The sequence below is a fragment of the Polypterus senegalus genome, chromosome 13, assembly GCF_016835505.1.
Source record: "Polypterus senegalus isolate Bchr_013 chromosome 13, ASM1683550v1, whole genome shotgun sequence".
In the NCBI taxonomy this organism is placed as follows: Eukaryota; Metazoa; Chordata; class Cladistia; order Polypteriformes; family Polypteridae; genus Polypterus; species Polypterus senegalus.
In genome coordinates, this window is record NC_053166.1 from 9,444,278 (window position 1) to 9,461,048 (window position 16,771).

The 16,771-nt window shown below is 38.7% G+C and overlaps 1 protein-coding gene across 8 annotated transcripts in view; it reads left to right on the plus strand.

Moving 5' to 3' along the window:
• The window catches only part of ankhd1 (ankyrin repeat and KH domain containing 1), a 187,779-nt gene extending 176,523 nt beyond the window's left edge, over positions 1 to 11,256 (plus strand). For 6 of the 8 annotated variants that reach the window (XM_039773750.1, XM_039773753.1, XM_039773756.1 and 3 more), the window contains 5 exons: positions 846 to 1,022; positions 3,421 to 3,672; positions 6,064 to 6,239; positions 6,348 to 6,512; positions 10,752 to 11,256. In XM_039773750.1, the coding sequence (XP_039629684.1) occupies positions 846 to 1,022; positions 3,421 to 3,672; positions 6,064 to 6,239; positions 6,348 to 6,512; positions 10,752 to 10,811 (830 nt within the window). In that variant the 3' untranslated portion in view covers positions 10,812 to 11,256. The remainder of the gene's footprint in view (positions 1 to 845; positions 1,023 to 3,420; positions 3,673 to 6,063; positions 6,240 to 6,347; positions 6,513 to 10,751) is intronic. The other 2 variants (XM_039773751.1, XM_039773755.1) reach the window with 2 other exon arrangements.
• The last annotated feature ends 5,515 nt before the right edge of the window (positions 11,257 to 16,771 follow it).

The following is a 16,771-nucleotide window of genomic DNA, read 5'->3' on the forward strand; positions in this document are numbered from 1 at the left end:
AAGGGAACCTGCCACTAGTGCCCACATTTATTTTGAGTATTCCTTAATTAAACAAACTCCTCATCCAATGTTTAAATGAGCCACATTTCAGAGTGTTAGCATCATTTGTCTGAAACTTGCATCATGTATACATTCAAGTAAAATCTTTTGTGAGAGCATCCCACATTCACAACTGATTACCTGATTTTACACATCTGAAATCATCTTCCATGCTTCATAGCTTTTGTCATTTGTTGTTTAACGTGAGTTTCTTGTTTATTTATCAAGTAGAGTTGAAATCCAATTTCCTCTATCACAATTTTGTGATAGATAGTTATATACGTTATTAATCCCAAGGGGAAATTCACATACTCCAGCAGCAGCATACTGATAAAAAAAAAAATAATAATTAGAGTGATAGTAATGCCTAGTAAGTTATGTTATTTTTTCATCCTTTGCTGTTTTTAATGCAAGAGTCCAGATTATCATCAGTTTCACTGTGGCTAGGATAGACCTCAACTACCAGCTGCCCTACACTTGAATTAAGTTGGTCAGAAAACGAATGGGTGCATACGAAGTGGAAGTTATAGTGTACTGGTATAAGGGAAATAACATTTGCTTCATGACACCTCTTTAGCAACATTCACAGTGAACACCACTACAAGGCCCTTGACTAAACAAGCTGGGTAAGTAAACTGTGGAAGTCCACACAAGTCATTACAGAGTAATAGTCCATGAGTGCTGTTGGACCTCATTACTTTTCTTCATGTTTAAGCTGACTAATGTATTGTGTTCTCTGTTTTATCTCAGTATGTGTGATTTCTAAAATTGTTGATAAACAGTGAAACTTTTTTTTTTTTTTTCAGGAATGCATGCACTAGATCCTGCTGGCAGTTCTGTTTCTTCCTCGTCTGCTCCCCTGACCAGCTTTGCCACAAGCATATCAGGGAGTCCAGTTTTTTTACAAGGACCAGCACCTGTAGGAACTCCCAGCTTCAGCAGACAGCATTTTTCACCTCTTCACTGGAGCGCTTCAACATCATGTATGTATTGGCCGTTGCACTTTGAGTCAAATTTATTTTTATATAATGTCCCGTCACATATAACTGAAAACATGAGTACTAAATGTTTGTAAATGTTTAAAAGTTTTACCACATACGAGCAATGGATGAACTCAATGGCCATTCTCAACAAACAGAAAAGTAACACATGACCTAAATAAAAAAGGAACCCTTTAGAATATGGACAGGACAGTGCAGCCCTCTGGGTTTAGGTAACCTCACCAGACTCCACAGAAACCACAGTACTAATTTTTGGTTGGTTTAATAGTAAAAGATTTAGAGAATTGGATTTGCCCCATGAGCATATTTTGCATGTCTTGCTTCTAGGAAAGAATTAGTAGTCACTGTCTGCCACACATCAATAAGAATCAGTTTTCTTAACTTCTTCATACTGGTGGCACTTGTGCAATTAAAAAAAAGGGTCATCACAGGAGTCTGTGCTCTCGAATAATATAAGCCATGAGATTGGGTAAGTTAACAGGAAAAGAAGCAACAGAAACTAGTCAAGCCAGGAGAAGCTGGCACATCTACAGGGTAGCAGAAGGCTTGTCATATGGCATCAGTGTTATTGTCGCTGTATCACATTTCGAACATTATAGAGGTATATAAAGTTTATGGACCTGATTATTGTTGTTGTGTAAATGCAGAAACTTAATCTGTAAGTCATCATGCTTATTTTCCACCATTACCATTTAAGCTTTAAATGTCGCCAAATGATAAATGGTCTGTTCATTAAAAGTTGAAGGCTTAGCCCATTAGCTAAGCTTTCTGACTATTGCCAGTTCTGTCCTCACCAATAAACGTCTTTGTGATCCTGCACAAACCAGTTAACCTGGTAGAACTCACATTGTACAAATATCAAAGTGACTGATATTATTAGTTGACGGTTTGCAAGTGGACTTGGATGATACAATCATCAAATAAATCAATAAATGCAAATGCAATGTAGGTGTTTGTCAAGGAAAATAGTTGAAGTAGTCTGTAATAATCTGTATTTTAAACTGAAACAAGCCTTTTAAAAGTTAAATTAAAGGTATATTTAATGTAGGAATATGAAAGTTACGGACATTTTAATGGTTTGTATGTGGTGTTCCTGAACCTTTGGTTTGGAGTTGCAAAGGTTTTCAATTTGCAGTTGTTTGTATTGTTAGTTTGTCATAAAGTGGCTCACTCTCCCTTCTGCTATAACAGTCATGTTCAGTACATCAAGGGGGGACCCCATGCTATCCCCCAGACTCCGACAGTTGCATTTGAATCACCAAGGGGACCCCATACCAACTCCCCCCACTCTGACAATCATGAAAAGTTTACCAGGGGGAGTGATGGGTCACAAAAACACTTATATGGGGAAAAGTGGGTCGTGAAACCAAAATGATTGAGAAAAAGCTGTTTTACATGATCTTGAGTATTGAAGGTTTAAGCCAGAATAGCATCTGAAATAGAACTCAGAGGTCAGCAGAAGTGGTTGAATACTTTGAGCATTGTTGATGTATCTGATCTTGCTGTTTTTAGAATTTCTTAAGCATATGTTTAACTTTTTTTTATATCTATTACATTAAATCTAATAGAAACCAAACATCATGTATGTTGAGGTTGGACACTGAAGTGAAGTTATCGTATGAGCTTCAGGTTATTAAGTGCAAGAAAAAGGTGTAATGAATGTTTACTCTATTAGCATAACGCAGTGTACTGTATGTGCAATAACCAATTGTCACATGTTGTAAATTTCCTTGAATAAAAGTGTCAACCAAGTAATGTTCTGGTCCAGTATCAGAGGGCAAAGAATGAAAATAATGAATGAGGAGGAAGTTGTTCCTCAATGAATGAATTCAGAAATAACATTAAAATACGTTTAGTTTTTGAAAGTACATTTTGACATTCACGTTCTCTGTATACTCAGAGTGTATATAGAAAATTAACCTGGCTGGAATCAAAACCTCTAAAGATACTGAATTAGAACATATCATTGTGCAGTTATTATTAGTCAGTTTATTTATAAATATTACTTTTGCAAACTATTTTGATTATTTTCATTTAAATCATTTTAGTTCTCATTCCTTTGAATTACTAAAATAATGAATATTAAAACTTGCAGCTCTTTAGTTTATAAAGTAAGCTAAGGAACATCTTTTCAGACACTTTCGTGAATATTTATTTTTTCGTATTGTCATATTTTTTTTTTCTTCAGCTTTTTTTTTTTTTTTTTCTGGAATGTGAAAATAATACATGTGCCTTCAAACCCAGGCTGAAACATGCTCTGTTACAGCATTACACAGTTAATATGGTGCTGTAATTTAAAAGAAGCAGCGGGATTTTATCTTTTTTTTTTTTTTTTTTTTTTATCTTTTAGTTTTACTTTTTTATCATTAATTTTAAACAGGTGAGTCTCCGGTTCCTTCTGTTTCGTCTGGAGCATCATCTCCTCTCTCTGCTTCTACAGCTGCTCCTGCTCTGATTCAGTCCAAGCCCAGTAATTCAAGTCAGGATCGCAAAGTACCCCAACCCATCGGAACAGAGAGGCTTGCTCGTATTCGGCAGACAGGCTCCGTTAATCCAACGCTGCTCACCACCAACTATTCTGCGCCGGTTGGACATGGAGGCATATGGTCATTTGGTGTCGGCAGTGCTTCAGGTATGAATGAATAGTAAAGGTGGAAGAAAGTTAACAACTTATATGTTCATATTTACTGCTCTGATTAAGAAATCTACATATGTAGCATGAGTGTGTATATACATATTTAAAAAAAAATGCTAAATGAAACGTACATGCAGATTCACTGTTTTAAATTGCATATTAATTGTTAGTTATTAAGATTATAAACTAATTCATTTACCGAAACAGTCACATTTTAGTTAAATTTAGTGTAGAATTTCTCCAATAAATATAGAAAAGTGTTCTGAATATTTTTTTGAACAGTAAGAAAAATCATTTTGGACATAAGTCATAAGTTAGACAAGGTACATATGGTGTAACATTCAGGTTGGAGGACTGTGCTGTTACTCTATGGACTGTGTTTAGTAGCTAGGTGCTAGAATATTCTCAAGTCCATTTCAGGGTTGTGGTGGCCAAAGGGTACCCCACTAGAATTGGGCAAAAGGCTGAAAACTGGCTTGGACCCTAGTCCATTGCAGGAACCTCTCTCACTCAAACACACATACGCCTTATTCATACACAGTGACACTTTGTAATTGCCAGTTACTACAATCTAAATTTTAAAATCGTTTGCAATTAATTCATTCCTTCTTTCTTTGACCATGTGTGGCCATTGTAATTTTCATGAAATGTGACTTGAAAAGCTATTCAATTTTGGCAAATTTTAAGGAATCACAGAAGTGGCAGGTCAACTTTATTTATTATAGGGACTGAGTATGATGGATTCTAGGGGAATGTGGCTCTCTGATGGTATATTATAGAGTTAATGAATTATTTTTAATCATTATGTGCAGATAATGCAACTGTGAGGTTTATTTAGTATAAGGTTGTTACTGATGCCACAGGATTCATATAAAGATAACATTTTGTTTTTTTGTATTTATGTTTTATTCACATAATTTGATTTACCTATTATGTCTTAAAGAATCAGGAGGAATGTGATGGTATTGCACTGGTTCTCATCCATTTGCAGTCACATAAAATAGGAATGATTTGTTGATGCATGTCCACCTGGGCTTGCCAAAAGAGAATTGGTCTTCCTGCGTGCATGCAAACAGCTTGTGACAGTGAGTTCCTACCCGCAAAGGTGGTCTACTAGTGGTTCACTAACATGCATTGTGGATCTGTTTGCCCTCAGCAGCAGCTTTTGAAGTGAAAAAAGAGGAAAATATGCAATATGGTGTAATCGCTGTCAAAGTAAAATTAAAACAGTAAACTAATTCATAGGTAAAGTTGCCCAGAACATTTCTGTTTTGCAGTGGAAAAGTTTGGAGGTTGTCTATGCTTTTACAGCAGGGATTTTTAAATTTTAAAACTTTGTACAAAATGATCTGTTGAAGATAACTCTGTGAAAAACTGTCCAGACAAATTTCTTTGAAGAATACCTTTGTACAATTTTAACAAAATCAGTCAATGGAGGAACGAGGAGGTTTGCGCAGACTCACACACACACACACACAGACAGACTTGGCTATGGCAGTACAATAGGTGCTTCTCTCGTTATATGTGAGTGCACATAAAAATGACAATCTGAAAGAAGTGTCCCAGTTGTTAGCACTGTAAAATACTAAAAACCTATTGAATTCCAGTATACTCAGTCCCCAGTAGATCTTGCTAAACAGAGAGAATTCTTTTGTAGTTTTTTAGGCACATCATTTTAAGTCTAATATACCAGCTTTATGTAGGCATTAAGAAGTCAGGCAAAATAACACCTTTTATTAGCTAATTAATAAAAGGTTACAATATGTAAGATTTTGAAGCAGCTCAGATACCTTCAGCTTGCATATTGTAATCTTTTTAGTCAGCCAATAATAATAATAATAATAACTTCTCATTGCTTACATAATGGCTAACACAGTACCACACCGTACTACTACAGCTTTATGTAGGGAAGGTTATATTGGACATATCCATTTTTTGGTTGCATGTTTTGAGGTATGATGAAAAATGAAGTGTGAAAGTGTAATGTTAAAAGTGGTACAGCAGGATTGCAAGCAGATTGGTAGTTCATCTTCATTACTGCACAAATTCTTTTTTATAAAAGACTACAATGTTTTCTCTCCTGGCATGTTTGGTTACTGTTTGAAATATTGTGATAAATTTGTAGATTAAAAGAGTTGTTGTACATATCCTGCCTTTGAATGACAAATAGTGGTTTACAGTGTCCATGCCATTTTACAATAGGGTTTGGTCAACTGAATGAGTAGAGAGATTCCCAGGGCATGCATCATGGTAAACCTGCCATTATGATGAAATGATTGTATTTATTTGTTTAAAACATAACTTATTTTTCTTCATTAGGTTAAGTATTGTATGATGTTGGGTATTATTAAGGAAAAGTGCTTGATTACCTTTTTCCTGTGATTTCAGAAGCAATGTCTGGTTGGTCTCAGCCCCTAATGAGTAACCATGTGATGCATCAGCAGCTATCAGAGCAGTCTGCTTTTTCTCAGCATCAGCCAATGGAAAGAGATGATACTGGAATTGTGGCACCCTCAAACACCTTTCATCAACCAATGCCGAGCAATTTCATGGACTTTCCCAAAGTAAATGGATTTCTTTATGTTTGTAAAGTATATTAAGTTTAATAACCTTAAGTAACCTTAACTGAGATTTTTTTTTGTTTTTTTTTTCTTTCACTGTTTACCCTTTAGGGTATGCCATTGTCCATGTATGGTGGGACAATGATACCACCTCACCCACCAATGGCTGAAGGTTCAGGGGGCCCTATGTACAATGGGTTACATACTGCCGATCCAGCTTGGAATCCAATCTTGAAAGTTGTCCCAAATTCTGCAGAAAACTCAGACCCTCAGCAGGTAAATTCTATAATTAATTCAGAAAAGCTAGAGGATCACAATTCAAATGCAGTCTTCAACTACTTTTAACAGCTGATTGTTTTATGAGGATGCTTTATTATTTTATTGCACATAATGTGGTGAAGTCTTACTACTGTCGTCTACTTTTCTGTGGTTTTTTCCACTCACAACAACCACACCACTATTACTGTCATTGAAAGAACTAAAGGGGAGCCATATGATATATTTCAATAAATATTCAAAAATATGGGGATGGAAAGTGGGTTTTCATGCCTTAAGAATGTTAATGATAATATCCACACAAAGCAACTAATATGAATAAAATATTACTTACTTTATGCAAAGTCCAGACTTTTGGTACTCATTGTACTACTAAACAAAAGGATACGTGGAGCAAATGTGTTTTAAATGTAGTAAGTCAGAAATCAGGATACAATTAGATAAGAGGAAGATTTTCAGTTACAGTAGTGTCACAGAATTCAGAAAGGTATGACATTTTTAAAATGCAATGGGGAACAAGTCTGGCATGAGTTTTGATCTGAATATTGCACACATCTGACTACACTCTGGCTGATGCTTGTGTTGTACAGCTTAGACAGAAGAAGACATTCCAAAATTGCATGTTTTAAGAGAACATGTCTCTTGTACACATAGTGTTAAATCATTTTATTGTTTCACAGTTCCTTCAGAAAGTGTGGAGACCCTTTCACCTTTTGACACATTTTTTATATTGTAGCCATGTGCTAAATTATTTGAATTTATTGCCCCCCCCTATCAAACAACATTCAATACTCCATAATGACAAAACAAAAACAGCATTTTAGAAATTATTTACCAATGTATTAAAAAAATAAACTGAAATATCTCTCTCACAAGTATTCAGATCCTTTCCTCTGTACTTAGTTGGCACCCATTCTAGCCTGGCATCTTCTTGAGATTGACGCAACAAACTTTGCACACCTCTATGTGGGAATTTTCTGCCATTCTTTTCTGTAGTCCTCTCAAGCTCTGTAAGGTTGGATGGAGACGACCGCTATTTTCAGAGATGTTTGATTGAATTCAAGTCTGGTATTCTTCAGGACATTCACAATTTTCCCTAACACACTGATGTGGTGTTCTTAGCTTTGTGTTGAGGGTCATTGTCCTGTTAGAAGGTGAACCTTTGTCCCCATATGAGGTTCAGAGTGCACTAAACAGATTTTCCTTAAGGATATCTCACTCAGCTTTTTCTTGTCCTTGTCCCTGACTGACCTCCCAGTCCCATATTCTGCCACCACCATGCTTCGCTGCTTGAATGGTATTGAGTGGTGCCTGAGTTTCTCTAGATGTGACTCATAGAATTGAAGCTGAGGAGTTTGATTTTGGTTTCATCAGAGGAGAGAATCTATTTCGTCACAATTTGAGATTTCTTTTGGTGCTTTTTTGTAACCTTGTGCAGGATTTTGTGCCTGTTTTACCAAGGAGAGGCTTTTGCCTGGCTACTCTACCATAAAGCCCAGATTGACAAAATGTCACAGTAATAGCTGTCTTCTTGAGTGAACATCAGGTTTTTAGTCGCCTCTCTTAACAAGTCTCTTATACCTCATTTGCTAAGTTTCGCTGGCTGAGCAGCTCCAGGAAGACTTGTGATTGTTCCAGACTTCCATTTAAGTATTATGTAGGCCACTGTGCTTTTGTGAACCTTCGTTTCTGCAGAAATTGTTTTGTAGCCCTCCACAGATATGTGCCTCAACACAATTGTATTTCTAAATCACGAAAGCAATTCCTATGACCTAATGGCTCATTTTTTTGCTGAACTGTGGGTCTTTCTATAGACAACTGTGTGTCTTTCCTAATCATGTCCACTCAATTAAATTGACCACAGATGGACTCCAGTTTAAACATCTCAATGATGATCAATAGAATGGGATGCACCTGAGCTAAAGCAAAGGGCCTGAAGGCTTATGACAATAGGATATTTCTAGGTTTTTTTTTTTTTCCATTTTTGAATTATTTCTTAAATTTCTAAAATCGTGTTTTTCCTTTGTCATTCTGGGTTATTTAGTGTGGTTTGATAAGGGAATAAATTAATGTAAGTGATTTTAGCACAAGGATGCATAAATAACAGAACGTGAAAAAGTGAAGGGGTCTGAAAAAGTTCTGAATGCACTGTAATAAGCATGTATTGAAAAGTACACCCATGCAGTGCCATTGATTGAATTGTTGTAAGCTTTTCCACATGATCGCAGTTAAACAGTACTAGAATGGAGGGCGGTGTATGGCTCAGTCTGGTGCTGCACAATAGCCCCAAAGGACTATTTACAGTAGGCACACATACACGTCCAAAATTGGGAGCAGCTGTAGAGGGGCAGAGTTCAGTCTCGGTTAGCCAGCTGGAACATATATAATGAGGCAAACATGCGTTTAAATAAGATGAGAGAGTAAATTTAATGAAATGTAACAGTTTTGGGGATGGTATACAGTTGTCATCTGCCTATTTCACTTGCATGGCATGAACTGTTTATCACATTTTTCAGGCAAATTTTTATGAATAAATTGATGTCATCTGCAATGCATATATCTCCAATGTTTGTTAGTTTAGTTAAAAAAAAAAAGTTTGCTTTTCCGGTGGTAATACTAAATATCTCAATGCTGAACACAAGTCTAATTTCAGATGGACTGTGTCACATAGGGATTTACAGGCAGATGAAATCAACGTTTATTGAATTTAATGTGTTTAACTGCTAAGAGATTCTGAGCTCAGACTGTTCCTTTGTTCAGTTCCTGTTTCAGAGCTCAACAATGATGGATTCCACTTACCCTAGTGGTTCTTTTCCATTGTTGCAGTATCAGTGTGTCCGTAACTGACTGCAAGGAGAATAGCAGAGAAGAGGTCCAAGTAGGAAATGGTGTTGGCTCGGTACTATATCAATACCTGCTTTCAGACCTCAGTATTAGCACCAGAATGATTCCAAAGCAAAAACCTGATAACTCCAAACACCCTCAACCAAGCTCCAGCCTCTCAAGTGGGCCACGCAATTTATGCACCACTTACCTTTCAATAGCTAATTATGGCAAAGCTATAAAAGGGGTCCTGTCCGTCATGAAGTCCAGATGGTGACTTCATGATTGTGTTGAAGCATGTAGTTTTCTGATGTATACAAAACTGACATTTTTCTCTAACTGCAATAGTGACTGCCGGGAGAATCAGAGGAAAGCTGATGTTCACTTCCAGTATTGAAAAATTCCAAAACTGGTTACCGTACAGTTTTAAAATTTCTAGTACTGGTATACCACGCAGCCCTAGTGTGAATGCAGAAAATGAATCTTCAGCAACACATGGCACTTGATAGTTTTGTTTACTTGAAGCATGATTACCCAGGAGCCAGCTCTGTAGTTGCCATCCTTGAATTCCTTCCATATGATTTCCTTGAGCCCCACTAGCAGATATTTGAACTGTTTCTCGTTGATGACGTCAGATTTTTTTTTTTTTTTTTGTTCTTTATTTATTTCGCCTTATACAATTTCTTGTATTAGGAATTTGTTAGTTTTCGCATACCCCATGGGGTCAGAGCGCAGGGTCAGCCATTGTACAGCGAGCGCCCCTGTAGCAGTTGAAGGTTAACGGCCCAGCAGAGTAGGATCTCTTGGCAGTGACGGGGATTCGAACCGGCAACCTTCAAAATACCAACGCAGATCCTTAACCTCAGAGCCACCACTCTGTCCATTTTTTTTTTTTTTTTTGGTGGACCAACAAAAGTACCTTCCTTGATTTTAGCATCGGTTATTCATGGAAACATCTGCCTCAAATATCAAAATCCTTCTCCTTCCTTTTCATCACTTTTCTCATCAGTCCGAGTTTTATATGAAGGAACAGCACAAATATCTTTGAGTGGACAAGTGGCTGATGTGTCACACTCATTTGCGCTCATGGAGTGGCCAGTTCTTCCTATTGTAATGAGACTCCTTAGCATGGCTGCCCCATTCACATACAATATGAAACAACAGGACTTGGTGTATCTGAGCTGCAGTGCCACTACTTTTAGATCACCGGAGATGTTCCACTTCTTGTTGTTGTACTGTATGTGTATACCTGGAATATGAGAGGAAATTACCAAAAAAAAGGCAAATAAAACAGTATGTGATCAGTAGGCCAAAATCCAGAAGTGTTCAGTAAGCAAAATCTTTGCTGGCCAGTGTAATTATTGTAAATAAGAATATTTAATTTTAATTCACATTTTCTTCTTTTGTCTTCCACAGGTTTGGCCTGGAACTTGGGCGCCACACATTGGAAATGTGCATCTGAACCACGTTAACTAAATCCAGCCGAGGCATAATGAGAGAGATGTTAAACTAGGAGTGTCCTTAAGTTAAAATTGGAAATCAGGACACCAATTTTGATGTGCCTAACTAAAAATTTCCGTGTGGGCTGTTACTTTTTATTTACCACTGTCTATGAACAAAATGATTGCCTGTACAACAGGATATGTTCTCTGCTTAGTTTAGCCATTTTGACTTTAAACCCACATAAACTGTTCAGGCGCTGCAGGCTAAACAGTACTGTAAGCTATTTATATGCAGCAAAGAACTAGGTAATTACATAAGGAATCAGACCTTTTAGAGTGGTAAATACATGTATAATTGTTTACATACTAAAAAGGGTTAAAATGAGAGTAAATTTCATGTCGTATAGTGGCTCTACTTTATGTAGCCTGTATTAATGTGAAATATTTACCTTAATATTCAATAAAAAGTTGGAAATGTATGCCACCGATTAAGTGTGCTTTATTTTTGACAAAGGCGCTTAGCTTTAGTGACTACAGGCGTTAGACACCATTGACTCCTGTTTGGGTCGTCTCCTGTTCTCAGACACATCCGAGTTATTTTATAAGGTGGAGTACAGTGCTGTTACGTTAAAAAGCAGAGTCCCTTTATGTGGTACTTACTACCAGCAGCACCCGGCGTCAACCAAGTAAGTCATTTTAAGCCAGAGCTATCTAGCTTCAATGTGGCAGCAGATGGCACTAACTTAGATTATTTCACTAATTTAATTTATTTCAGGGCTCAAACTCTTTGGGAAGCATTTTCCATAAAGTGCTTTGTAGTAAATCCACGTAGTAGAAAGGACACAAGATACCTCCAGGGTCACAACTTTGAGGTTCCAAAGCAGTGTAATGCCTCTTCCTGACGGGTGTGAAATTGTATGAAGGACACATTCAGAATGCAAAGAGGACTTGCATCAGGAAGATCTTTCTAGTGGAGCACAGGAAGCAGAAACACTTCAGGATAGTTCACCATTGCTTTTTGATTTTTATGATATTCTTTTCCATAAAGGCACTAAATTACAGTGCAATCAATTGGTATGAAATACAGCTGATTTACTTAAGAACTAACCAATTCAAGGCCAGCAGAGTGAAGGTGGACCCAGCTCACCAAGTTCATGATGGCATTTTGAAGGCCTCATCCTGAAGAAACACTGTGCCTCCTAATTCTAATTTCAGATGAGAAAGACCGTTATTGAGGAGTCGGGAATTGTACGTTTGATCAGAATATTCTTTTGGAGAATGTCCACTCATCTGACAGTGTCCTGAAGATGAAGTGTCATTGGGTTATATAACAGGACAAGGAGCTGAAACACAAAAGCAGGTCAACAACGCAATGGCTCAGAAGTGGAGTGGCCTGTCAGAGGACCTGAAACGAGAGCTTGCCACTCAGGTCTGACTCCATCTGTCTATAAGAGAGTGCCTTTCCTGTCATATACTGTCTATCATATAGCGCCTTTCATATCTCAGAGTGGCCTATATAGTGTATATATAATGTGTATCTATCAATCATATAGTGCCTTTCATATAAATCTATTACAGGGATCCACACACTTTATCGGCTTGCGAGCTACTTTTAAAATGACCAGGTCGAAATGATATACCTACGTTAAAAATGATTTATATAGATATATATATACACTGCTCACAAAAATTAAAGGAACACTTTAAAGAAACACATTAGATACATCAGATCTCAATATGAAGTTGGATATCTATACAAATAACGACAGGGCAATGTCTTAGGAACAAAAGGATGCCAAGTCTTTTAATGGAAATAAAAGTTTTCTGCCTACAGAGGGCTCAATTGTGTAGACACCCTAAAATCAGAGAGAAATGAAGATGTGGCAGGCTAGTCCATTTTTTCAAAAACTTACTTTCTGCTACTCAAAATGCTTTTCAGTATCTTGTGTGGCCCCCACGAGCTTGTATGCAGGCTCCTAATGAGACGACGGATGGTGTCTTGTGGCATTTCCTCCCAGATCTGTATGAGGGCATCCCTGAGCTGTTGTACAGTCTGAGGAGCAACCTGGCGGCGCCTAATGGACCGAAACATAATGTCCCACAGATGTTCTATTGGGTTTAAGTCAGGGGATCGTGAAGGCCATTCAATTGTTTCAATTCCTTCATCCTCCAGGTACTGCCTGCATACTCTTGCCACATGAGGCCGGGCATTGTCGTGCATTAGGAGGAAACCAGGACCTACTGCACCAGCGTAGGGTCTGACAATGGGTCCAAGGATTTCATCCTGATACCTAATGGCAGTCAGGCACCATTTCTAGCTAGATGTCTGTGCGTCCCTCCATGGATATGCCTCCCCAGACCATCACTGACCCACCACCAAACTGGTCATGCCGAATGATGTTACAGACAGCATAACATTCTCCATGGCTTCTGCAGACCCTTCAACGTCTGTCACATGTGCTCAGGGTGAACCTGCTCTCAACTGTGAAAACACAGGGTGCCATTGGTGGACCTGACAATTCTGGTATTCTATGGTAAATGCAGATCGAGCTCCACTGCGCTGGGTTGTGAGCACAGGGCCTACTAGAGGGTGTTGGGCCCTCAGACCACCCTCAAGAAGTCTGTTTCTGATTGTTTGGTCAGAGACATTCACACCAGTGGCCTGCTGGAGGTCATTTTGTAGAGCTCTGGAAATGCTCATCCTGTTTGTCCTTATCCAAAGGAGCAGATACTGGTCCTGCTGATGGGTTAAGGACCTTCTATGGTCCTGTCCAGCTCTCCTAGACTAACTGCTTGTCTCCTAGAATCTCCTCCATGCCCTTGAGACAGTGCTGGGAGACACTGCAAACCTTCTGGCAATGACACGTATTGATGTGCCATCCTGGAGAAGTTGGACTACCTGTGCAACCTCTGTAGGGTCCAGGTATCGCCTCATGCTACCAGTAGTGACACTGACTGTAGCAAAATGCAAAACTAGTGAAAAACAGTCAGAAAAGATGAGGAGGGAAAAATGTCAGTGGCCTCCACCTGTTAAACCATTCCTGTTTTGGGGTCATCTCATTGTTGCCCCTCTAGTGCATCTGTTGTTAATTTCATTAACGCCACAGCAGCTGAAACTGATTAACAACCCCCTGTGCTACTTAACTGACCAGATTAATATCCCAGAAGTTTCATTGACTTGATGCTATACTCTGATTAAAAAGTGTTCCTTTAATTTTTTGAGCAGTGTATATATATTTTGAGCAGTATATATATATATATATATATATATATATATATATATATATATATATATATATATATATATATATATATATATACACACACACACACACACACAGAGTATACTTTATGCATAAAATGTATGTTGTCGTACCTTGCATAACTGAATAATCTTTATGGCACAATAACAATTCAATACATTTATGGTCACTACAGTATTTGGATTCAATAATCGTCATGTGGAGAAAAGGCTGACTGGCATAAATAAGCAGAGCCCAATAATACAGTCAATTCAGCCGAGTGAAAAATGACGGCTGTCCGATTAACTGCGATTTTAGTTCCCTCTCCTTTCTCTTTCTCAGATCGCATTTTGGAAAGACGTCAGTTTCCTAGTTTTTTTATGAACAGTTCGAAAGTGCCTTTCCACACTTTCCTTCTTTGAAACAGCAATGATAGATTGACAGATCAAACGCACTTCGATTGTGAGAAAAAAAAGTCCTCTTCCAATTCCACATTCAGCCCATACCCTTCCTAAACATTTTTTTTTTTTAATCCCTACTTTAGTCGATATAAATTGGAAGGCTAACTCGATCACAGCTGGAGTTTTGCAGTACCTCGCGCGTTTGATTGTGCGTGCGGGATGACCAGTGTGTGAGAAGAAAAGAGATCTCAGACTGGCCTGTATGTCAATCAAGTGACAAATGCCATTGGGAGGATATTTGATAGACTAACGTTTAAAAATGTATTTTTAATTCAACGCAATCTACCTGCACTACCTTTGCGATCTACCGGTCGATCGCGATGGACGCATTGGGCACCCTGATCTATTGGGTAGTCTTTCATATGTGTCTCTTACACACACTGCCATCTATATCTTAGTATATATTATATAATGTCTTTCATATCTGTTAGCCATTTCCATCTATTACATACTGTAATGCCTTTCAAATGTATCTTTTATACATGTTTTTCATATTTCTACTAGTCTTTAATATCTATTAGTTTATTTTATATCTATTATTCAGTGTTACATACCCATCCATTATATAGTGTCTCATATCTATATATCTTATATAGCGTCTTTCCTATCAATATTTGGTATGTTGCCTTTCTGATTTTGCCTAGATATCGTATAGTGAGTGCCTTTCTTCTCTTTATATAAAATACGCTACCGTGGCTGTCCGTTTGTCTGTCTAGGATTTTAAATCACCAGTAGCTTGCAAACCGTTTGACTTATTGACCTGAAATTTGGTACACACATACTACGTGACGTCTACTATCCGCTTCCATGTGACGATTAACCTCCAAAGTTATTCCTCTCTTTATTTTATTTTACTGTTGAATCAACTCTCGGCAGCGGCCAGCAGGGCGGCGGTGTGGTGCATGTGTATGGGGCCGGGCGCCGTTCTCTTCCCTACCAGCTTCGCCGTCACTTCCTCTACCTCTTCATATCTTAAATCATTCTTGAGGCACATTGAAGACTTACGTGCCAGCTTAAGTGAAACATTAAGGAAAACATACTAAGTACCTGCAACACAAACACTGACTTAATCAGTTTTAACGTGAAAAGAAAAAGCGGACCGCTAGGGTGGGGAAAAGAAGAGCTGCTCAGGAAGCAGAAAACGCGTCAACCTCTGAGCAAGCGAATGGAAAACGTACAGAGAGAGAGGATGAAAACTATAAGTCAAGTGTATTCACTGCACGCGCCATTACTATCTGTCCATTATCCAACCCGCTATATCCTAACTTACAGGGTCACGGGGGTCTGCTGGAGCCAATCCCAGCCAACAGGCAGGAAACAAACCCCGGGCAGGGTGCCAGCCCACCGCTGGGCACACACACACTAGAGACAATTTAGAATCGCCAATGCACCTAACCTGCATGTCTGGACTGTGGTAGGAAACCCACGGAGAGAACATGCAAACTCCACGCAGGGAGGACCGCGCCGGTCCAAGTCTTTTATAATTCACATATTTTTCTGTTTGCCTGTGATACAGTTTCTTTGCTATCTTTCTTAGTATGTACGTGTGATATAATTCACTTATTTCTGTAACTGTTTTGCACAGTCGGACCTTTTCGTGGTCACAGGCCACCCCGCCCTGCGTCGCTCCACACGCCATGATTTCAGTTTTTTTCACCATTTTGTTCCCAACTTTTCTCCCTTTGAGGCGCACGGCAGCGGCAGTTCGTCTTTTTACGTAGCTCACATGTGTCCCGACTCCCGACAGAGTGTTCTTCCGTAGTCGGTGATCCAGGGTTGCCGCCGAGCAGAATGCCCACTACAGCTGGTTTAACTGGCAGGAGATCTTAACCCTGCCGAGTAACTGAAGCCTCGAGGCCTCGTCGGATGTGAAAAGCCATGACAAGCAAAGCCTCGCTATCGCCTTTACCAGCATGACACCCGTCCAAATGGATCGGGATTTACCAGCTAACCAAATGTTCAGTTTGCAAAACACTGCCCTGCCAGTTACCTAATTTGCATACCACTCCCCCATCAAACCCCTCCTTCGTATATCTAACGATGGGCAAAACTCTCCAAACACTGCCGACGTCACGCCCCTCCCACTTCAGAAAACAACACAACAGCCTTTAGAAAGCGTTCGTGTGTTTAGCGCCCCCTGCTGGCTAATACGGAATCTCCTTTACTATTTCAACATAACGTTACAAAGTGCCTAAAGAAAGAACCCGAGTTACCTCGAAAACTTGCATATTGTAATCTGTTCTGTTAGCTGATGAAAGGAGTCATTTTGCTTGACTTCCCATTTAATCCAT